Raw genomic sequence first — 24,100 nt, 5'->3', positions numbered from 1 at the left:
TTCCTCTCTGTCGTGAGAGTATGGATGCACAATATCATAACTATCGTGTAATTGATTAAAGAGAAGAATTGGCTAATAAGAGAAGCGTGATATGGAGCATCAGGTCCTACTCCACGCTCAGGAGTATAATGAGCTGCATCATGTCGGTTATGATTGAAATCATCTGTCCAATATGAAATGAGGAACCTCACAACACGCATTGTGTGTGTGTGCGTGTGTGTTTGTGTGACAGAGTTCATTGCATTTTCCGTTTCGGTCTGTTTTTTTTTTAATAATGGAGCTCACTGTAATTCCCTCGGGGACGTGGAGTGATCACAGCCCTCTAAATGGCCCATTGATAACCTAAGTCAGCTGAAAGGATGTCCTGTCATTTAGTCACAAATGCTTTCTCAGTGTACACGGCATGTGTAGCGTTTGTGCCAAGGTCAATTTGGAAGAACCCAGGGTGTTTAGAGGAAGTGGAGGCAAGCTACTGTTGTCAGATAAACAGAGGCTCCCTCATTATTTTATTGTAACTTTTTATTAGTTTAACTTGCGTCCACACAAGCGGAGCACTAACCTATCAGACAGACAGACGGACTCAAAGCAACGACAATAGCACACTGTTATACAGCAGATAATCCGCAGCCAAGCCCACTCATTGTACAGAGGATAGAGCAGACTGTGAAGTGGACTGAAGCACTTCAGCCGGCGGTTGGAGAGTTTCCAGGGATTGTGGGTTTGGAGGGCTTTCGACACTGAGGTTATGGTCACTCCAGTCTTCCTCCTCGCCTGCTTGGAGGTAAAACGAAGCCGCATTGTGGCTGCCCATAGTGTTTATGCATACGATGCATTTGGGCCCATGTAGTTAAGCAGCCGTAGGACATTAGTGTGGACACATGTTGATGGCGTTTTTTTTAGTTGTCTGCGAGCAGGCTGTGTTTGAGGAATACCACACAGCGGGATTCCCTCAGACTTACTCAGACTTTGTTTATTTCAAAATAAAAGCTGGACAGAGATAGTTTTCAATTCTCAGATTATGCACTGGTAAGACACAGCCATCCTTTAAAACAACCCCTCTTCAAACCATTCTCCATAGCAAATCATGCTTTTCTTCTCTATAGAGCTGAGACAATTAGTCATTTTGATAATCGATTCAAAAAAGCTAATCATAACCTGGTTGCAGCTTCTTTAATGTGAGGATGTGCTGCTTTTATCTGTATTATATCTAGAGCTGCCCCCCTCTTAGTCTTATGCTTTTTTCATGATGAATGACAAGAAACTGAGCACATCTCTGGTAAACACAAAATTGACAAAAGTGGTGCTTTTGTGTGATTGTTTGTGGAAAAGCTCTCAAAACTTTCACACATAACGATAAATCGATTAGTTTTCAACTATTAAATTAATCGCCAACTATTTTGATGATCAATTTGAGTATTTTTCATAGGAAAAAAAGTCAAAATCCTCTGATTCCAGCTTCTTAAATGTGAATATGTTCTGGTTTCTTTACTCTTCTATGACAGTAAACTGAATATCTTTGAGTTATGGACAAAACAAGACATTTTAAAGACGTCATTTTGGGCTTTGGGAAACACTGATCCACATTTTTTACCATTTTATAGACCAAACAACTAATCGATTAATCAAGAAATTAATTGTCAGATTAATCGACAATAAAGATAATCGTTAGTTGCAGCCCTAAAATAAATGAATCAATTGTATGAGTGTTAGTAGACTAAGAATTCGGTCGAGGTCGAGGGCAGCCCTAGTTATATCATCGTAAACTGAATACCTTATATTTGGGTTTTTGGACTTTGTTTCCTGCATTCTGGTGACTTTTAAAGAGTGAAAATAACAAAATAATAAGTACACTGCAACAGCATTTAAAGACTTTTGATTTTACCTTTAACTCCCGGGAAAGAAAACTGAATAATTCGCCCCTCTGGTGTGAACTTGGTGATTGAATCTCTGGCGTAAACTAATATTCATCCGTTTATATTTATTTTTGCTCCTGTTTAGGTATTTATTTTTCTTATTATTTTGCATTTCTCTGTCCTTCTCTTACTCACTGAGGGTCCTTTCAGACACAATGCGACAACATGCGCTCTGACACCCGTTATTTCCAACGGCTTGCGCCACAACGGTTTTCGCTGCGTCGATCAACGCCCGACTTTGGGCGCTGCACGCTGTGGCGAGCGCAGCTTAAACATGAGCTCAAACTGCGCTGTGGCATGAGCATGGACTGCTCTCTTCCACCGGGAAACGACAGTTGGTGTAGCTTTGTTGTCGTCCGGGTGGAAACAGTAGAGATTATACACACTGTTCAGTTCCAGAAACAGGTTAAGATAACAAAAAGGAGAAAAAAAGTGTGAAAATTTGCATTAAATCGGGAGAAACACGGGAGAATTGTGACCCCTGGGAGGAAACCGGGAGAGGGCGATGAAAACCGGGAGACTCGGGAGGGTTGGCAGCCCTATTTCTCTTCTATAAAATGCAACTGGATCTTCTGTGTAGCAGATCTTCAACTGCTGAGCGTAACAGGTTGGCCATTTAAGGGCAGCTGCACCTGGGAGTGTTTTGAATCACGAGCCCTGGAGATGATGTCATCTCTATGCTGTCTATGCATCTTCACTGTCAAAGAGACACCTGAGCCGCGTGATTTATCAGCTACATAACGGCTGGGTAAATAAAACTTTTGGACATTCGGTGCAACTTCACATTCTGCTTTGTAGACGTGTAGGATTACCTTCAGTGCGGCTAAATTCTTTCCCCAGTTGTCTTTTCTTTCCACTGTGTTGTCGTGCACATGTGCTAATACGCAGATTTTTTGCCTTTTCACACGGCCTTACTCTTTTCCCTAAGTCCATGTCTCTCTGCATCCCCCCACCCTGCAGTCATACACATAGTGTATTCAAGTCTAAAGACTCACCCTGTGTCATGCAAGCTGTTAGCTTCCCCCTCTCATTTTATCTCCCTCCCCTTTCCCTCTCTCTTCTGCCTCCCTCCCTCCCTCCCTCCCCAGAATGTTTGGATAGATCTAAATGGTGTGATTGTGACTGCTCTGCCGGCCGTCTGCCCTTCCACGTCTGCCTCTCAGCGTCTTTGGAAAGTCTGACGTGAGCATAGGGAGAGGAAGAAGGGGAAAGGCAGAGAGAGGGGAAAGTTCTTTTGAACAACAAGGCATGGCGGCCCTCCAGAGAGCCAAGTCTAGCGTCAGGAGTCATTCTCAGCTCCAGCCTGTCCCTCTTTTATACCTCTGTTTATCTGTTCTCAGTCTTTATTCCTCTCATTCTCCCACACCGTCTCTTTTAGACAACCTATTCCCTGCAGAACATCTCATCTTCGACTCGCTGTCTACAGTTTCTCACTTTGAATCGACCCCTCCTCCTCCTCCTCCTCCTCCTCTTTCTCCCCTCCGCACCCTAACCTGTTCCTTTCTCTCTTAGTCCAGTAGAGGTGGAGGGGCTGGTTGCACGGGAGAGACAAAACCCTCCGAATCTAGGCCTCTCATTTACCCAGGAGGTGTCGCATTGCGTTTGAGGGCGCTTCGCGGCGGTGTCACATGTCGTGGCATTCAAAGAGCCGGGGTTTAAGAATGTGGGTCATTTGAAGTAGAGGCACTAAAGTGTGTTGTTTGCCAATGAATGGGGCCTTCTCACATTGACATGGTGAAAAGCGTGTGAATAAACACCAGCGCCTGGGGGCCACACTAAAGCGTTCGGCTGTATTCTTCTCAGTACCCCACCTATACAAGCCTGTTATTATCTAACACATGAATGGATTTCTGGAATCACATTTGATACGGGCGCTGTGCCGGCGTTAGCCGAGATACCTTATCAAACCCTTTCTGTTAGCAGAGGAAACTCTGATTTGCCTTCAAGAAAACCAGATCATGGAGTAATTAAGTTTGGTGGCCTTTTGCGCTGTGTAGTTAGCATATAGCTTTGTATCCTTGCACACACAGGCTTGTTTTGCCTCTAGTTCTGACCAGCTGGATGGCTCCCTTAATTGCTTTCCCACGGCAGATGTTCAGATCAGATGGTTCAAATTAAGTCGTAGATTGCTTACACAAGGTTTCCTATGATAGCCTCTCCTCTTTACTGTCCTTCATGTAATGAGTGGGTGAGTCTGTATACTGCGGATACACAAAACTAATGCAAAGCTTTTATCTTTCTTTCTCTCCCCGTCCTTTGTGATTCAGGTGTTTGTGGCGACGCTCCTCATCGGGCTGGTTTGTCACGCAGCAGAGCCTCCAGCGTCGCAGTGGTCCAGCGATGAATACAAAAACCTCACCCTACGACGACACAGAACATGTGTGGAGAACGAGCAGTACCTCAACCAGGGGTTCTGCTGCCTCAATTGCAAGGCTGGTAAGGAGAATCACATTAAGCAGAATATGCAGTAGCTCCAGTTACAAGCAAACATATGAGGAATGTGGGCCTGCCATAAGTACGCCCGCTGCAACATTTCAACCCCAAACTCAACAAATTGTTTTCTTTCCCGTAATCTCAAACACTTGATTTATGTCAAGAAGTGAGTGCAAGCGAATAGAGCCAACATTTAGAATGGCATTTTGTGTGGAAAAAAAAAAAGTTAAATGTCAAACCCATAACCTGAACTGTGTCCCAAATGCATTTTGCAAGTATTCTCTGCAAGGTCTGGAAAGAATGTGTGATGGCCAGGAGCGGGAAGAAAACTCCTCCAACTCAGCAGATCGGAGTGAAGTAGTGAAAAAGTGCAGCATATGCACCGGAGGTTATTTTAAAGTCCAAAGTAATTAAAAGTAGCAGACAGAATCTGGTTAGGCTGTTTATCCCAGAACATATTTAGCCAAGATACAATGCGGTTGCTAGCTGATTGAGTTATTTCATTTGACATTATGAATTCTAAGAAATATTTTTATTTGGTTTTGCTTTATCAACTTTATCAACTTTATTTTTAAAAACACATGGCCCTTCATCGAATTATATATGCACCCGAATTTAAGCACCAAAGTAATTAATACCTTAAGGTTACTTTTATTGTGTTGTTTGTGTCAGTGTGACTTTTATATGAATGCACTTTGAATATCTGTTTTAACCACACATTACTTGAGCTTAAACAAACTGTATTAATCCCCGAACTCACCGCAGTACCAATGCTCGATTTACTGAAAGTTCAGCCAAAGGTGTTTTTGCCCTCTGTTGCATTTTTCCCATTCCCCCACTGTGTCTTTTTTTTTCATTTGTGCATCAGATAAACCCTGAAAACACATGAGAATCAAGTGGTTTTACTCACGGCATGCCTGATCAGAGTATATAAATTCTAAGCACGACATTGGACCAGTAGAGGAGGAGGTCAAATCACTGTGTAGTTCAGTGAATCGGTTCATGTGCTTCTTCTCGTCCCCATGAAATGTGGACATTAACTTCCAGGAACTCTGTCATCTCATGTAAAACAGTAAATCATGCACAAGTAAAGAAAAAGATCCCACCCCTCTGAACTTTTATCAATTCAAACTGCCCGTCTCTTCTTTGCTGATATCCCATTGGTTTATTTATTTTTATGTAAACGGGACCATGTACAGTTTAAACATGAATGACGTCATTTGATGCTCCGTACCAGATCATAGCTTTAAGCTAATTTGCATCTGTGGTTTCCAGTTAAGAAGCACATAACACAGTGTGATCGCTGTGGTATGTCCTGTCCCAACATCCTTTTTTCAACAGGAAACGCATCGCATTAAAGAAGTCCAGATTCACAAGACTTTAATTGCCTGTAGTTTGTGTATATTCATCACGAGTTGTTGTCGTTTTGCAGGAACCTATGTGCAGAAGGGATGTGAAAGAGACCAAGAACACGGGAACTGTCTTCCCTGTGAGCACGGACAGACCTACACGGAGCACTCCAACGGGATGAACCGCTGTCTGCCCTGTACACACTGCCGCTCAGGTAACAGGACTGTCTGCACCTTGACGTGTGTTTCATAATTAGAGCTGCAACACTTAATCAATTAGTTAGTCAAAATTCTCAACACAACTGAATTAATTACGTGGGTGCTATGGATAGCAATAGTCCCAAACAGGGCTAATGAATGAATGACATTAGCAAGAAGCTATCGTTTACATAGAGCACAATCACTACTGTCTAATCTTTCCTACATCCTTTGTTTTGCGACCACCAAAGTGCTTTGTGCTGGGAGACGAAGTGAATGTTTATCAGATACCATTTTGGATGATGACGTTGGCACGGACGGCGGCTCTGAGAGGTCAAACAACCCTCTTTTGGCTTTTGACGGAGGCGAAAAAACGCAGAAAATTAAATCTTTTCTGAAAATTTTAATGACTAATAATGTGTGTAAACGTGATTGACACAACGTGAGGTCGTATTTATTTTTAAAAATGCAACAATTTTGGACAAAAAATACATACTAGGTGTGCAATGGTTGTCGTCTTCAGACGTCTTTGTTTGTCTGACCAACATCCCAAAACCCAAAGATACTCAATTTACCCAAGAAAACCTGAAACAAAAAAAAAAGACTCAATATTTAATCGACTATTAAAATGGTTGACGATTACTTTTTGTAGAATTACCTAATCAATTAATCGACTAATTGTTTACCCACTTATGTGAAATATTACTATAAAAGACATTTCTTTTGTAATGGGACCACTGCCCTGTAAATATGTTTTCATGGATAACTACAGGAAGTACAGGTTGAACCAACAGCTCAAAAACACTGAAAATAAGTCCCAGAAATTAAATAACACAAAAGCGACTTGCCCTTTTAAATCCAAAGTAGACTCTCCTGTAATCCAGTGTGTCAAAGATATATTGTTTGGGAAAGATAATACCTTTTTGTCTGCGCCCCCGCCTTTCAGGTCCACTCATGAAAATGTGATCTTATGATGTTACACAGAGTCGTAGGGCGTGTCTTTGTTGTTTTGTTTCGCGGGCTGAATGTGAGCATGTTGCCCGTCTCAGGAGATTTACTTGTGTGTCTGTCCTACCTGGCTGAACTGGGTGTGGCTGTGTCTCATTGTCTCCCACACTGGGTGTCTTTGTGTCCAATGAAAGGCTGGAGCTACAGAAAAGAGACTAATGTTACATAGGATGTGTTTTGTGCTCATTCATTGGGGTTTTTAAGTTGGAGCTTTGTGTGTTTTGCTCTAGTTTTTAACTTATTTACGACCATGTAATAATTAATTGGACACAGCAAACGAAATTGTGAATTCATTTTTAAAAGTTGCCCTCGTTATGAACTGCGCTGACATTTGCAACACTTACGGAGCTCCTGTTGGGAGATATCTTATATTATTATACAAGGCTACAGCTTTTAATTAATCTTTTACGATGTTAGTTTGAACTTTTCTTTCTTGAAGTTTAAGCCACGGTTTTGGATGTTGTCTCTGTAGGATGAACGCTGTGAAGGGTATTTAATCTTGTTTTTCATTTAGAACATGTTGTTAATGATTTAAGGTACTGGTGCAGTGCCTGTTCGGAGCGCATGCCTGCCCAGAACAGGCTGTTTGCTTGGCCCCCAGAAGGGCTGCTTGCAGTGTTGTCAAGAACCGCGAAATGCACCCGCCAAGTGTGAAGTTAATTGGTTGAACGGTTCTCGAGATTAGCGAGAGGACGGTCATACATACACAGATATTCTTTCCTTTATAGTTAGATGATGCCACCTATTGGCCAAATCGCACCAAATGTGGTTGCAATAGCACAAAGTGTTCAGGAGATATGCCATTTTTTTGTAATATAAACCCTGTCCCCCATCATTAGTTCTAACTTTGAGGGTCAGCTATAGCAAAACTGTATGGAACATCAAAAATCCCCCTTTTAATAACGTTTTCCAGCTTGGTCCAGAGATGTTCTGTACCAAATTTGTTGACGATTGCTCAAAATTTGTAGGAGTAGTAGCAAAAAAATCTGATTTGGACACAATTCAAAATGGCGTAAATAAGTGTGGTTTAAAATGTTTCTTTTACAGAAACAGGCCAAAGTTACAGGCCAAAACATAAAGTTAATTGTTATAGCGCCACCATCCGGCTAAATTGCACCACATTTGACATTGCACACCCTTTGGTCACCAGCAAAACACCCACCAATTGAGAAGTAGATCGGACGAATGGTTATCAAGATATGCGAAGGACAGTCATACATACACAGACAGATTCTTTCCTTTTTAGTTAGATGATGCCACCTATTGGCCAAATCGCACCAAATATGTCATGGTCGCTCAGACCGCATATCTACACATGTCCACCAAATGTGGTCCCAATAGCACTAAGCGTTTGGGAGATTTGACGTGTTTCGTGAGTAGCAAAAAAATCTGATTTGGACACTATTAAAAATGGCGGAAATTGGCGTGGCTTATATGAATAGATTCGGCTGGACCGGAAAAAAGTGTTTCTTTTACAACTATTATGTGCACATTTATTCTGAATTTTGTTTCTGAGACTTGTGGTTAAAAAGTTAAATGTAAAGTTCATTGTTATAGCGCCACCATCTGGCCAAGTTACACCACATTCGACACTGCACTCCCTTGGGTCACCAGCAATACATCCGCCAAGTGTGAAGTAGATCGGATGCATCGTTCTCGAGATATGCGAAGGACACACACACAAACAGACAGACAGAGATTCTTTGCTTTATCGTTAGATGATTAGATAAACTTCATAAACTACTTAGATTAGACAGAAAGTACACACACGCTTCTCATATTCAGATTGGGCTAAACAGACACTTCACTCTGATTTTATGCCCCACCCCAACACACAGACTTATACAAAACACCTGCCAATTTAATAAGAATAACATAATCAAGAAATTATAGTGTATCCCTCCAAACACCAGCTGCCTGACTGGTAGTATTGACTCATTGCCACTTTTTTTACCCCGTCTCAGATGCTATTTAAAGCTTTGTTGCCGTCTTCTGCATGTGTTGCATTCCAGTTATCACTGATAATAATTATGTGACTAAACTTAAAAACCATGATTTGTCACTACACTGAGTTATAACACCACATGCTCTGTGCAACAGTAAAACAGGCTCTAGCCAGAAGTCAATGCAAACATCTGTGGCTCAGCATGAAGGAAGCAGAAAGTGCTGCGTTGTCAACAGCGTGTGAAATGTCTCCACTAGCAATAAAACTTAACACACAACCTTTAAAACTTCATTTCTAGCGTGATCAAATTAACTAAATGGCAAACAAATGTCAAATATCATCTGCAAGCCCAACAATGTCAGCTTTGTTTAACTTTTTAACTCTTCGTACAAATTTATACACTCAGGCCTTTCTTTTTGAAAAGGAACTTTTAAAAAATCAATAGGATCATTGTGAGAAACTTCACAACGTTATTTACTTTATTTTTTATGTGACATTTTAATAAGATTATCACTTGTTGTTTTCAAATATTTGTGTGTTGTACAATCACTAGGAGATGATGGTGTGCTGCAGGGCTGAGCGTTTAACCGCCGTGCAGTAAATAAGATTGTCCCCCGAGTATCTTCGCTCCGTCTTTAGGAAAAAACAGAAACAAGCTCCCAAAGGAAATTGTTTTGTATTTGACAATTGTCACAAATTTGGATTGTTGTATAACACTGAAGTGATAACAATCAAACCCATTGTCTCAATAACTTGGCAGAAGTAGCAGTTAAAGACTGCTCTGGTGAACCCAGGAGCGCTCTGTGTGAATGTTTGTTTATACAGTGAGTGCAGACGCTAGCCAGCCCAAAGAAAACAAGAACACTGACAAGAGGCAAGGACATGATCATTTATATTGTGTGCCAAAAGAACAAACTATGAGGTAGTTACGTCAATAGTAATGTCTCTTTCTTGCCTTTCACAACTTCTGAAAATATTAAAAGATGTCAGCTGATTTTCTTTTACCTCAGTAAAAAAAAAATGTGTACAGTACAGCAATCTATCAATTAATCAAACTTTATTTATTGAAGTGCTTCACAGATAACCGACAAGCTGAAAATAAGACGGAACAAGTGTGGACCGTGAAAACAACCGAAAACTATTTTAACAATTTGAGACCAATGCATGCGACACAATAAAAAATGATGTAATAAAATAGATTTAAAAGTTATAATAACAGCAGTAAGAAGGTGTCAAATAAAAACTAGATCAACAAAATAAAATACAATTTTACAGCTTAAATACAATAAAATAAGTGATTAATGAATAAACAATAAAATAAAATACAATTTTACAGCTTAAATACAATAAACTAAGTGATTGATAAAATAACAATAACATAGATTAAAGATTTACAACTTAAAAACAATAAAATAAGTGATTAATCAAATAAGAATAAATTATATTCAAATTAAGTATAATAAAATAAGTGATTAGTAAAATAACAGTAAAATAGATTCAAATTTGACAACTTAAATACAAAAGAATAAGTGATTAATAAAATAAGAATAAATTATATTCAAATTAAGTATAATAAAATAAGTGATAAGTAAAATAACAATAAAATAGATTTAAATTTCACAACTTAAATACAAAAGAATAAGTGATTAATAAAATAAGAATAAATTATATTCAAATTAAGTATAATAAAATAAGTGATAAGTAAAATAACAATAAAATAGATTTAAATTTCACAACTTAAAAACAATCAAATAAGTGATTAATAAAAGAAGAATAAATTATATTCAAATTAAGTATAATAAAATAACTGATTAATAAAATAAAAATAAAATAGATTACAATTTTACAACTTAAATGCAATAAAATAAGTGATTAATAAAATAAGAATAAATTATATTCAAATTAAGTATAATAAAATAACTGATTAGTAAAATAACAATAAAATAGATTCAAATTTTACAACTTAAATACAAAGAAATAAGTGAGTAATAAAATAATAATAAATTATATTCAAATTAAGTATAATAAAATAAGTGATTAGTAAAATAACAATAAAATAGATTATAATTGTACAATTTAAATACAATAAAATAAGTGATTAATAATACAAGAATGAAACGGAATAATTCAATTCAATTATCCTGGTTGAGCTGTAAAATGTGTTGTGACATTAATATCTAAAATACATTTTAAAATGGAATCAATTGGTCCTGTGTCATGCATAGATTTGGAAATTTAGTCTGCATGGTGACACGTCCCTGCTCTGTATATGTGTTTATGTCATCATACAATCCAAGTTGTTGCTGTGAGCCACCAAGTTGTTCCATATATAGTCTTGCATAGCATAGCATAGGTCACAGCTGTGATATCTACAGGCCCGTTCTACCCAGTTACATTGAGGTCATTATGATCAGAACAGTGATAGTCACTAATATAACGACAGGAAATACGCAAAGAATCTGGAGTCTTTACTCAGTAAACTCCATTTAATACTTCGCATGTACGCAAAGAGATAAAAGATGTGTCCTCATTTAGGTGAATCAGGTCATAAATTTGCACTAGAAATTAATATCTAGAAAACCTACTTTACAGAGATGTTTAAAACTTCATAACTTGCTACAAAAGGAGCTGAAATGTCTGAATAAAACTGTAGGAAAAGCAGTGTGGAAGAAGATTACAAGAGGGTGCTCGCAACCAAACCAACCTAACGCTGCACTTTTTCCTTAATTGGCAAGCATGGATATCAAATTTCTGTAAAAGGTCATCCTGCAGAGGCAGACGGCTGGTTTGTTATTAATTTTGATCATATCTTAAAGGCCAAGGCTACTGTCTCTTCAGGTCTCAATTTAATAAATGAACCATGCCAGATTCTCCATCCCTCATTATCCTGTTAAAATGAGCCTAATTGTATCTAAGAGGAAGACATAATTGGAAACCCAATTATCTTTTTTTTTTTTTTTTTGCAAAAAATTAGCACGTAATTGCTAAAGGCCGACAAATTACCTGAGAAGTCCCCCAAGTTTTCTCTCATTTAACACATGCCAATGGTCACAGGTTTATTATGAGTCTTCTTGTACAGCTCTGTCTGTACACGCTTCACAAAGTTACACCACAATATGCAAACTTAATCTCTTATTTTAATCTCTGTCTGTCTATGCATCACGGGCTAAAACTGGATTCATCATATATTGTTTTATATCTGTCTGTGTATTTGATGCGGTTATTTGATGACTAGATTGGTCTCATGTTCAATCTCTCTATAGATTTACTCTATTTCATTTGACTGGATTTATGTCCCTGATCATTGTCATGATATTCCACAAACAAACTCTTCATCTTCCTCTCAACTTTACTATCCACAGATGAGATTCAAACTGCATCCTGCACCACAACTACAGACACCAGGTGCCAGTGCAGACCGGGTACCTTCTGCGTCCCAGATCAGGCATGCGAAGTCTGCAAACGTTGTGCCAAGTAAGTGTCTTACTTACTTGTATTTCCTGAAATAGTTTTCAGTTATACTCTTTAACCGTATCTGATCAATATCATCCAATGTGAATGTAATTCCGAGGATGATTAGGATCTACTGCAACCAATTCAAATTCAGTCCCTGACTAAAAGGACTCTTGGTCTTGAGCTTGAAGCTCCAAGGATTATGCTGTTTTTTTGTGTTTTACTATTACTGCAAATCCATTTTTTTTCTACAAAATTCCAGGTGTAAATCAGGGGAGGAGGAGGTGAAGAAGTGCACCCACTTTTCAAACACCGAGTGTCGAAAACGGGATCCGTTCCCCGCCAAAACCTCTCCAGCCCCTACTCCTACAACCGCTACTGCTCCAGAAAGCATTGGTAACTTCACTGTTTCATGCAAAAGCCTTCTGCTTCGTAACATTGTAGTTGTTATTTTAAACTTAATTGTAAATCTTCACTGATTCTATTTTTTCCAGTTGCTCCTATATGCATTTCTCTGGCCGTCATCTTCGTCCTCGTCGTTATTGGACTGGCTGTGTGGTGGTTCGTGTTCAAGCGGCGTTCATGTGAAACACCATGTGAGTTGACATTGAGTCTACCTGTTGTAATGCTGTTTTGCTTATTTAAAGGAACAGTGTGGAGCATTTCGGGGGATCTATTGGCAGAAATGGAATATAATATTAATATTTAGTATGTTTTCTTTAGTGTATAATCACTTGAAAATAAGAATTGTTGTGTTTTCGTTAGCTTAGAATGAGCTGTTTGTATCTACATGCGTAGTTGATCCTCTTCAAAGAGTCCGCCATGTTTCTACAGTAGCCCAGAATGGACAAACCAAACACTGACTCTAGATAGGGACATTCACATTTTCACATTTTCGTGTCGGCCACCATAGTTCTATACACGCTTGGCACACGGGAGAAGTTTCAGATGGTTGCAACGTGCAACCTCTCCGTTAGATGCCGCCAAATCCTACACACTGCACCTTTAAGTATGTATTCCTAATGCTGTTATTCTTATTAAAGATGTATTCTTAATGCTGTTTGTCTGCTGCTTTTAAACAGGTTTAAAGAGCCATTGTGAATCCAGTGAAATTGTGAAGATTCCTATTGTAAGTTATTGTTTTGTTTTGTGTTTGATTTCTCTCGTTTTGTACCTTTTTAAAGTCTTTATAAAAGTTATTATTGTGTGTTAGCAGTCACAGTTAACATAGAGAACCTGTGGTCACCGTTTGTCATCCTCCACTTTTTTCCGGTCAGGACGAGAGTGGAGCCACAGCAGAGGAGAGACAGAATGATCAGAACGCAGGTCTGGAGGGGGAAGAGTCTCGTCCGGAGTCCCGGCCCCTGCTGCAGGAGACCGGGATGACCAAGGCCTCCCCTCCACTCGAAGATGAGGACCGAGGACTCGGAGACAGTTTGCCCAACACCACTAGTTCGTCTCAAACTAGCCTGTCAGCCCTGCCCACGGCAGCCTCCTCTGATAACACCCCGAACACCCCGAACACCCCGAACACCCCGAACACCCCACACCAGAGCCCCACTGCCATCCGACTGCAACCTGGAGACATGGTGAGGGAAACTGTACAAGATCTACAAATCATTTGTGTTTTAATTCTGATGTTTCATTCTCAATTTTTAAAGAGGACCTATTATGCTTATTTTCAGGTGCATACTTGTATTTGGAGTTTCTACTAGAACATGTTTACATGCTTTAACTTTCTCATACCGGCTGTGCTGCTGCACCTCTTTTCACCCTCTGTCTGAAACGCTAGCTTCGTTTGCGGTCGTGCCAAATTAGCCATTATGCAAATGTATTACTTGGTTGACATCACCACGTTACGGAAGAAAAGGCAGGACTTGAAGCGAGACGTTTCAGGCAGTATTTCTGTGGGGGGAAGTAACTCCCTTTGGCATGGACTTTGTAACTTTGCAGACCCTTTACATGCACAAAAAACTATATAACACACTAAAGGAAAGGAGAAAATTACAAAAGCATAATAGGTCCTCTTTAATCACCTGTACCACCATTGCTTATGTTTATGTTTTATGTTGCAGGATGATCCTCTGCATCATCGACTGGTGGCCCTAAAAGGTAAAATTTAAAATACCTGCAGTGGGAGGGGGAGATTTCCCCTCTACTAAACATATTAATGCCACTTGATTTGAGCTGAAAGGCAGCTGTACACAGAGAGCAACACCGTTTTCATGCCACAGGGAAATCAAATAAACAGGATATCCTCAAGATCTCACATTATCTGCTTGATAGATTAATAATCTCATGACAGTCAGGCAGCATCTGAGCCTTCCGGGGGCTGGAACATGCTGTCTTTTTTTGGTGTTGTTTTTTTTCTCACGCTAAATTAAAGAGGACATGGCTTAACAGATTTGTTTGATCCTCTATTCAAATTTTTATGTGTGCATCCCCTGAAGGGAAATGGGTGAAATGACGATAAAGATAAACATTTAAAGCAGCTAACATGCCATTTTGTATCTTTCAAATCTAAATTTGATCCATTTATCTCTCTTTTTCAAGGGTCAGAAAAATCCCTAAGGATGAGCTTTGATTTGTTCGACGAGTACCTGGACGTGCGGATCCACAACAAGTTCTTCAGAAAGATTGGAGTCATTGACAACCATATTCGGATTGCGGATAACGGCGCCCCCGGTGACAAGGTGTATGAACTGCTGAAGAACTGGATGCAGAGGCAGGGACTAAAAGCCGACATCAACGACCTGTTGGATGCTTTGCTAAGTATGGACCAGCGACGCTCAGCTGAGTGCATCGCCTCTGCGGCGCTGCAGAGAGGCTACTACAAGCACGCAGACGCACCCTGAAAGCTGAAGTAACGGGGACTGCAAATGAAGTAAACACAAAGTACTTAACACAAAAAGCACACAGACACCGTCGCTGGATATTGTGTCTCACGACCAGGCTTACCTCTTTGTGGCTGACTAGCCATGTATTCAAAAGCCAGTAGTTTTAAAAAGAAAAACAAAAAGGGGAAGGTCGAGTCGTATTTATCAAGAGCTCTGAAGATGTTGACTACTTGCCAAACGCGGAGGTGTAATAATGAAAATGAAGAAAAAGTTGCGTGGTCAAATTTAACAGCGTTGCCACCGAAGACGACCTTGAAAATGTGTTCAGATGAACATGAAGGTGTCGGCTTCCACAGGCAGAAAACGGCTGCATGTTTTAGGCTCTAATGAAGCAACATGCATCCAAATACTGAAAGCTTAGACGTCTCTGGGCGAGTGTCACACATCTGGTCCTCTACACCAGATCACAATACACTACCTGGAGACGAGGATATACACTGGTTTGTAGGAGTGGCATTAGCTATGTCACTAATACTGTGCCTCTTTGATGCACTGACCTCTGGCACATGTAGGATTTAAAACTACAATCACGCTATAGTTGTCGTTTTATAATTTCTCTGAGACCATATGTAACCGTTCATGAACATTTTCCTGATTAATGGTAGGAAAATATTATTCATTTGTTATGACGGTCCATTTTCAGCCTTACTAATGATAAGTTTTACCTCTTCAGTGCCATTTCTAGATTTATTTAGCTAACGTGATTTCATTATGTTTTCACGGAGCGTAGTGATTCAAAACTTTTCATGGATTTTGTACAATCAAGTCACATTGGAGAAATGTTTTCCGTCTTTGTCGTCCGGTCTTTTATATGTTCAGTGTTGCTACACACACACACACACGACATCGTAGAAGGAATTTCACAAGCTGTTTCCGTTGGAACAACTGTTAATAGTCTAGTCAAATGTTTCCATGCAACTTGGAAAAACTTTAAAAGGTCATTTTATTTATTGACATATTTATTGTAATGAATAATAATTAACTTGTCATTATTTATACCAAAACAAACGACCCTGGAAAACAAGCACGCGCTGTATCCGTGTTGTGGTAACTTCAGGGGCAAAAATGACTGACATCAAAATTTTTCAAGGTGTGGTTGAAACTTGGTAGTGTTAAGTTAAAACTCTGTTCCTGCTCGCTGCACCGTGTTTTAAGTGTAGCACTCTGGTCCACACTGTCAATGTGTCAATGTTACGTGTGCCATTTCTTCGCAAGAGGAAAATTTTCGTGACGCTAAATGCAGAATGTGTCATTTCAAATTGGAGTTGAGGTGACGCCAGTCTTAGAAAACGAGAGCTGACCTGTTAGGTCCAACCGTTCTAGTGAACCGACTGAATAAAACGGTCCTTCTGTACATGTCGGAGGCGACGTGGGATGCAGGTACGGATTGTTTGGTCTCGGTTAAACTCGGACAAGATGAAGGAAACTTTTTTTTCTGGATTTAAAAAGAAGCTCAAATTTATTTCCCTCATTCTGTCACATGTACATACGAACGTCCAGAGAGCATTAAAGCCTCACACAAAGTGTATATGTGTATATATGCAGCTCTATTAACAAACCAAAATGATTATAGTGAGGTATGAAGTTATAAAGAACGACGGAAACGCCAACCAGAGTATTTGGCCGTTGAGGTTGTGACATTTTTAAACTAGATTTTGCCCATTTTTCTGCAGTCTCTTATGTATAAAGGAAAGAGTTACAGAGTTATATATTATTGCTGAAGAGTGATGCTACAGTGCTGGCACTGCCATCTATTGACAGACAATGAAAATACAGCCAGCATCAATTTCTAGGGATCCTACAGTATACACCCCTCTCTCACTTAACTTTCACCCTTTAACTACTTCTCAACTTTTTCTCTTTTTAAAATTCCTCCTCAAGTAGCAGTGTGAGTGTATGTCTTTTAAAAAAAATAATGTCTCTGTTTTTACTTTTACATATTTCATTGCAAGTCCTAAGCTGTTCAATTAACTTCCTTTTTACTTGTGTAAAAACGTTCTGTCCAGCGTTTGCCGTTAAGCCATTTCCCCCTTAGTAATTGTTTGCTTGTCATGGATTTCAGATATAAATTATGCAAAATACATCAAAGCTGTTTTTGTGTCAATTTCAAATAAATGTTTTGTACAGATGAGCGACTTTGCATTGTTTTTAAATTACTGATGTTTTTATGTTTGGTTACACGGAAACACAGATCGCATGTACATTTTCTAAGGTTGTGCACATCAAACATTAATATGGTATTAACCATCGCTCTGCCATATGACGGATGGAAGCAGGATATGTTTATTAAACATACCACTTACTACAAGAAGAGGGTCACAAATGGTTATATTAACTTGTGCAATAATGTGGACTCAAATACAGCCAAGAAGTGCATGCATCCAATCATTAGAAATAGCTGTAACTGACATTTATGTAGCATCAATGCTATGCAAAAGCATCTATTACTGTAAAGCCATCAGGTTCCTCTTAAAGCAGCATCGAAGATTACAAATATATCCAGCTGCTCTGGGGAAAACAAGTGTGTTTCTTAGTATGAATTCAAACCTGTGCAACCCTGAAATTATGATTATATTCTGTGCAGTACAAGAAGGTAGCAAAACCTATTTGGCTAAACAAATTAATATCATATAAATATGTATGTGTGTAATTAATAATATTAATAAGGGCTGCAGTGTTCAGCTTTACACAAAAATGTGTCCCAAGTGTATATTTATAATAGCCTTTAACTAATGCTAAAAATACCACTGAGACAAAGGATGCTTTTACTCTCTGGTGCATAACAAGTGGTCTTTCTTTGCAAGTGCAATAAATGTTAAAGTATTTGCCTCATTGTGGCTGGTGCTTAGATACAAGAGCATAGAAGCAGGGAGAGAGTTGTGCAGTAACGATATATACAATAACCCTAAAGGTGGAGTTTACTTTTAATTAACAAACTTGAGCAACTTTAAAAATATAACAACATATTTATCAAAACAAATACAACACTGCAGCATGTATATATAGACTCAATTAGACTTCAAAAATAGTTTTAAGAGGATAAAATCATATGAAGTTATGGATTAAATGTTCTACTAAACAGACTACTCAACACAAATAAATCAGCTTTTTACTAGCTGATTTAAATGGGTTCTTTTTACTGTAGGCCTATGTAGTTTTAGATAAAAGTGTTTACCTGAGGGAGGAACCGGCGGGTGGGTGCTACGCTTCCCGCGACGATGCCGTGGGTTGGGACGTCGTTATCAGCCGTAACCGCCGAACGAGAGCAGAGCTGAGCAGCTACTGTGAATGAAGCTGGAGCCCAGTGATGTCAACAAAGCACGGAGGGAGAGTGACTTCATTCTCTGCTCAGGTAGATTTTACTCCTCTATATCTTTACATAACTAATAGTTGTTTGCTGCTATATTAATGCTCTGGATATCAAATTTAACCCCGTTAAGTAAAAATACATAATGTATCCATCCATATGCATGTCTTGCAGTCAGATGACTGCATCAAACAAATCTATAAACTACATTCAGAGGTAGAAGTTGTGTTCTAAGTCACTTTGATGGACATTATCACCATATACCAAGCATTAAGTATATTGCACTGAATTGACAGGCATGTTACTAAAGTCCTCCCTGCCCATTGAACACATGTTAACATTCGATCTGAAAGTGTCAGTACAGTCAGTACAAACTTGCACATGAAGATTTAGGATTTTATTAGCATCCCGCATCTGCTATTCTTCCTGGGGTTCACACAAAACATCAAAACATGACAACAGATAAGAAAACAAAAACTAAATTATATTAAAATCAGAAAAGTATAACACAATATGTTCCTGTTTTTACTATTATATTTTACTATACATAGTCTTATTCATATCACTTATATTAATAAACACTAAATTCATAAACACTGAATATACATACAGAGTGAAATCTTACAAAATATTCCTACTATACATTAAAAACAAGTACAAAAAGTGAGGCTAAACTGAAACATCAGATGAAATTGTGTATGTCCCCTGCTTATTCACCCAGTTATAGAGAGCTTTAGGGATGACATATTTTTGTTAGCATCGCCCGGAGTTCGCTCGACAAAAAGCCAACGGGATTGCTCCATTGTGTTTTTGATTATTGCAGAAAATAAGCTTTGTGGCAAACAAACGTTTATAATACTTACAAATTTTTTTTTTCATTAAGATAATCTCCACAAATGAACAACACTTTTAGGATTTTTGAAGTTTAAATGCAATCACCAGAAGTAAAAAGCTAACGTTAGGCTATAAACGAACTAAACAACGAGGCTGTGAAGGAGGACGAGTTGGCGTGATGACGTCTTGTTTAGCCACTTGTGTTTTTAAGACACATAAAGGCTTCAAAATTCACTAGTGGGGTATTTATTGATGTATTTTATGTTGTAGAACAAAATACTAAAATCTGATAAACTTGTGTTAACCACAGACCTTATTTCAAGCATCTAAAAACCCATTGACTTCCAGACAAGGGAACCCGAAATGCTAAAATGCATATCCAGGTTTTAGGACCCATCCTGCAGCACTCTATTCTGACATCTTATCTCTTTTGATGATGATGAGTTGGTGACATTAATCATGATATTGTATTTAATTTACTGGCCAGCAGGTTAAAATATACATCACTTATCAGTGTTTAACTGTGTTTCTGTATTCTGCATTTTTAATTGTTTCGCGTGGTTCTCTCTGTGTATTTAGTTTTCACTGCACATCATCTCCTGTACCTGATTATTTGAGGTGATTTATTCCTTAAAGTAAGACGTTGGATATAACTGAGGAGATTGTCTCGTTTGTTTCTCACTGTGAAAACACTATTCTCTGAGTTATTAGGGCTCCTTTTTCGCCGTCTTTGTCTCGGGTAATAATTATTCTGAACTCTTTTCAGCACTCCATCAAAATAATAGAAATGATAGTATTCATCATCACTAATAAGATTGTCTTTCTGGTCTCTGATGAACATGCGTTCTCTCTCCCACTGCTCTCCTGTATCCTTAAATGCATCTGAGGAAAACCTCTTTGTTCCCATGCCTGCAGATCTCTCCGTACAGCGTTTCCACCCAGCTTCAGTGCGATGTATTAAACCTCTGCAGAGTGGCACGTTGTCATCTGCAGTCTGTGGAGGACAACTTTGCATCAGTACATTCACTGCTGAGAAGTGTGAGAAAAAAGGCTAGCTGTTTCCACTCTTTGTGCCAAGCTAAGCTTATCGGTTACTTGCTATAGCCTCACATCTAACAGACAGATATGAGATGGTATCAAAATCTGGTACATGCAACTTACTTTTCGAAGCGTGTCTGTAGCTGGTTTGTAGATTGCTGGTGAAGGTTTTGGAAATGTAAATGAGTCCACTTTTGGATCCTGTTCGACTTCTTTTCTGTCAGTTCCTGGCCTGTTTGTTACAGCTCTGGCTGTGCCGTCATGAAGTTTGGTTGTATCTGCTGGGATGTCCTGTCTCATCCTGAGGCCTGAGAAGGACTTCTCAGTCGTAGCTTGTATATTCCCAGTTATAAATCTGGGCTCAGCGTCAGTCTCAGATTTTGGACTCATTGTCGTCCTTGGGGTCTCTGTACTTGGCGGACTATCTGCTTTCTGTGTGCTGCCTCGATTGAAGACCTCCATACTTGACGTTGTCTCTTTTATCTCCATGTTTACTGGAGTTGTCTCCGCTATACGCTCTGTGTTTTTGTGGATTTTTGATAAAGGTTTTGCAAATGTAAATGCGTCCACGTTTGGATCCTTTCTGACTACTTTTCCGTACGTTCCTGGCCTGATTGTTACAGCTCTTGCTGTGCCGTCATGAAGTTTGGTTGAGAAGGACCTCTCAGTCGTAGCTTGGATATTCCCAGTTATAGCTTTTATAAATCTGGGCTCAGCGGCAGTCTCAGATTCTGGACTCATTGTCGTCCTTGGGGTCTCTGTACGTGGCGGACTGTCTGCTTTCTGTGTGCTGCCTCGATTGAAGACCTCCATACTTGACGTTGTCTCTTTTATCTCCATGTTTACTGGAGTTGTCTCCGCTATACGCTCTTGTTTTTTGTGGATTTTTGATAAAGGTTTTGCAAATGTAAATGAGTCCACTTTTGGATCCTTTTGGACTTCTTTTCTGTTAGGTTCTGGCCTGATTGTTACAGCTCTTGCTGTGCCTTCATGAAGTTTGGTTGAGAAGGACTTCTCAGTCGTAGCTTGTATATTCCCAGTTATAAATCTGGGTTCAGCGTCAGTCTCAGATTCTGGACTCATTGTCGTCCTTGGGGTCTCTGTACGTGGCGGACTGTCTGCTTTCTGTGTGCTTCCTCGATTGGAGACCTCCATACTTGACGTTGTCTCTTTTATCTCCATGTTTACTGGAGTTGTCTCCGCTATACGTTCTGTATTTTTGTGGATTTTTGATAAAGGTTTTGCAAATGTAAATGAGTCCACTTTTGGATCCTTTTGGACATCTTTTCTGTCAGTTCCTGGCCTGGTTGTTACAGCACTTGCTGTGCCTTCATGAAGTTTGGTTGTATCAGCTGGGATGTCCTCTATTATCCTGAGGCCTGAGAAGGACTTCTCAGTCGTAGCTTTTATATTCCCAGTTATAAATCTGGGTTCAGAGTCAGTCTCAGATTCTGGACTCATTGTGGTCTCTGTACGTGGCAGCGGACTGTCTGCTTTCTGTGTGCTTCCTCGATTGGAGACCTCCATACTTGACGTTGTCTCTTTTATCTCCATGTTTACTGGAGTTGTCTCCGCTATACGCTCTGTATTTTTGTGGATTTTTGATAAAGGTTTTGCAAATGTAAATGCGTCCACTTTTGGATCCTTTTGGACTTCTTTTCTGTCAGTTCCTGGCCTGTTTGTTACAGCTCTTGCTGTGCCTTCATGTAGTTTGGTTGAGAAGGACTTCTCAGTCGTAGCGTGTATATTCCCAGTTATACATTTTATATTTCTGGGTTCAGCGTCAGTCTCAGATTTTGGACTCATTGTCGTCCTTGGGGTCTCTGTAGGTGGCGGTGGACTGTCTGCTTTCTGTGTGCTTCCTCGATTGAAGACCTCCATAGTGGACGTTGTCTCTTTTATCTCCACTGGAGTTGTCTCCGCTGTACGCTCTGTTTTTTTGTGGATTTTTGATAAAGGTTTTGCAAATGTAAATGAGTCCACTTTTGGATCCTTTTGGACTTCTTTTCTGTCAGTTCCTGGCCTGGTTGTTACAGCTCTGGCTGTGCCGTCATGAAGTTTGATTGAGAAGGACTTCTTAGTCGTAGCGTGTATATTCCCAGTTATAGCTTTTATAAATCTGGGCTCAGCGTCAGTCTCAGATTCTGGACTCATTGTCGTCCTTGGGGTCTCTGTACGTGGCGGCGGACTGTCTGTTTTCTGTGTGCTGCCTCGATTGAAGACCTCCATACTTGACGTTGTCTCTTTTATCTCCACGTTTACTGGAGTTGTCTCCGCTATACGCTCTGTTTTTTTGTGGATTTTTGATAAAGGTTTAGCAAATGTAAATGCGTCCACTTTTGGATCCTTTCTGACAACTTTTCCGTACGTTCCTGGCCTGATTAATACAGCTCTGGCTGTGACGTCATGAAGTTTGGTTGTATCTGCTGGGATGTCCTGTGTCATCCTGAGGCCTGAGAAGGACTTCTCAGTCGTAGCGTGTATATTCCCAGTTATAAATCTGGACTCAGCGTCAGTCTCAGATTGTGGGCTCATTGTCATCCTTGCAGTCTCTGTACGTGGCGGTGGACTGTCTGCTTTCTGTGTGCTGCCTCGATTGAAGACCTCCATACTTGTCGTTGTCTCTTTTAGCTCCATGTTTACTGGAGTTGTCTCCGCTATACGCTCTGTTTTTTCTCTCTCCGTCATTTTGAGTGAGGGAGGTGAAGGTACGACTGATTCTTCTGACGGCACATTTCCCTCTTGTTTAGTGTGATTTATGCCCATATTTTCACGAGTTGAATTATCAGTCTCTGTGTGTTCTATTTCCTCTTTTGTTTCTTTGACCTGTTCCTCAGTATACACCGACGCTGTAGTTACTTCAGCTGTACTTTCTGCTGGTTTTATATCTATTCTCTCTGTTCTATCTAGCGCATACATTTCTAATGAAAACAGGCATCCTTTCAAGCTCCCTGGTTCAATAATAAAGCTCTCCTTTATAACTTTAGTCATGGGTGAGGTGTCATCCAGCTCCTTTATGGGTATATTTACTGTTTTCCACCCAGTGTCTGAGTTCAGAATAAGTTTTCTTTCCGATGATGATTCTGTTTGTGTGTCTCTCTCTGTGCCTGGAAGGAGTAACATGATTAAGACTTCTTCTCCCGCCTCAGTAAGAACTTGTTTGGTATCAACATCATTATTATCTGTTTTATGTGGAGCTTGGAGGATGTATGCCAATCTTTTCTGGTTTCTATTTGCAGTAGTGTTAGTATGTGATCGTTCTGGCCGTCGAAACTCTGCTTGTTTAGTGATTCTCTTCCCATTGAAATCCTCTTTATCATCACCTTGAGTAGCCTTTATCTTGTACTGCGGGCTATTTATGGATCCTGTGTTCTCTCTGGATACCAACAAGAGTTGCCTCTTAACTCCATCATCATTATACACACTAGATGCCGCTTTTAAAGGATGCTGCTTCTGAGCACTGTTTTGCAAGTTCAAGTGTTCATTTTTCTTTATTACTCTGAGTGGATTTCTCTGTATCTCTAATTGTGATCTATCTGAGGTTTTCATTGAGTGCAGAGTTGCAGCTTTGAAAACGTCATGCTGACGGACTGCAGCTTGTCCATCATACTTCATGGGAACTTTAATGTCCATCGCTCGCCGACGTCTTTTTTCCATTTGTGCAATCTGTTCTTTGGATATTTTCTTGATGTTCATTGCTGGTGTTATTTCACCCTCTTTAAAAC

The 24,100-nt window shown here is 39.6% G+C and overlaps 2 protein-coding genes across 2 annotated transcripts in view; one reads left to right on the top strand and one right to left on the bottom strand.

Moving 5' to 3' along the window:
- The window catches only part of LOC119478402 (tumor necrosis factor receptor superfamily member 10B-like), a 28,516-nt gene extending 11,189 nt beyond the window's left edge, over positions 1-17,327 (top strand). Inside the window, exons 2-10 of the mRNA XM_037753120.1 lie at positions 4,181-4,349; positions 5,779-5,910; positions 12,209-12,320; positions 12,562-12,695; positions 12,794-12,895; positions 13,382-13,428; positions 13,577-13,888; positions 14,375-14,411; positions 14,853-17,327. Of these exons, the coding sequence (XP_037609048.1) occupies positions 4,181-4,349; positions 5,779-5,910; positions 12,209-12,320; positions 12,562-12,695; positions 12,794-12,895; positions 13,382-13,428; positions 13,577-13,888; positions 14,375-14,411; positions 14,853-15,154 (1,347 nt within the window). The 3' untranslated portion in view covers positions 15,155-17,327. The remainder of the gene's footprint in view (positions 1-4,180; positions 4,350-5,778; positions 5,911-12,208; positions 12,321-12,561; positions 12,696-12,793; positions 12,896-13,381; positions 13,429-13,576; positions 13,889-14,374; positions 14,412-14,852) is intronic.
- A 2,500-nt stretch (positions 17,328-19,827) lies between these two features.
- Positions 19,828-21,152, bottom strand: LOC119477723. The gene is made up of 2 exons (XM_037751828.1): positions 20,499-21,152; positions 19,828-20,331 (listed from the first exon to the last, which is right to left on the bottom strand). The coding sequence occupies exons 1-2, from the start codon at positions 21,114-21,116 to the stop codon at positions 19,930-19,932; spliced, it is 1,020 nt and encodes a 339-aa protein (XP_037607756.1). The 5' UTR covers positions 21,117-21,152; the 3' UTR covers positions 19,828-19,929.
- Positions 21,153-24,100: the final 2,948 nt, after the last annotated feature.

Source organism: Sebastes umbrosus, chromosome 19 (genome assembly GCF_015220745.1).
Source record: "Sebastes umbrosus isolate fSebUmb1 chromosome 19, fSebUmb1.pri, whole genome shotgun sequence".
Classification (NCBI taxonomy): domain Eukaryota; kingdom Metazoa; phylum Chordata; class Actinopteri; order Perciformes; family Sebastidae; genus Sebastes; species Sebastes umbrosus.
Note: the sequence above shows the minus strand (reverse complement) of the source record. Positions and strands in the feature narration are given on the sequence as shown.

What these genes read in the sequence shown, in the direction of transcription:
- LOC119477723 (XM_037751828.1), bottom strand. Translation starts at nt 21,116, where the DNA reads ATGAGTCCAGAATCTGAGACTGCCGCTGAGCCCAGATTTATAAAAGCT. An exon ending in CTACAGACACGCTTCGAAAA is followed by an intron (nt 20,332 to 20,498) that starts GTAAGTTGCATG and finishes TGTCCTCCACAG; the next exon opens with ACTGCAGATGACAACGTGCC.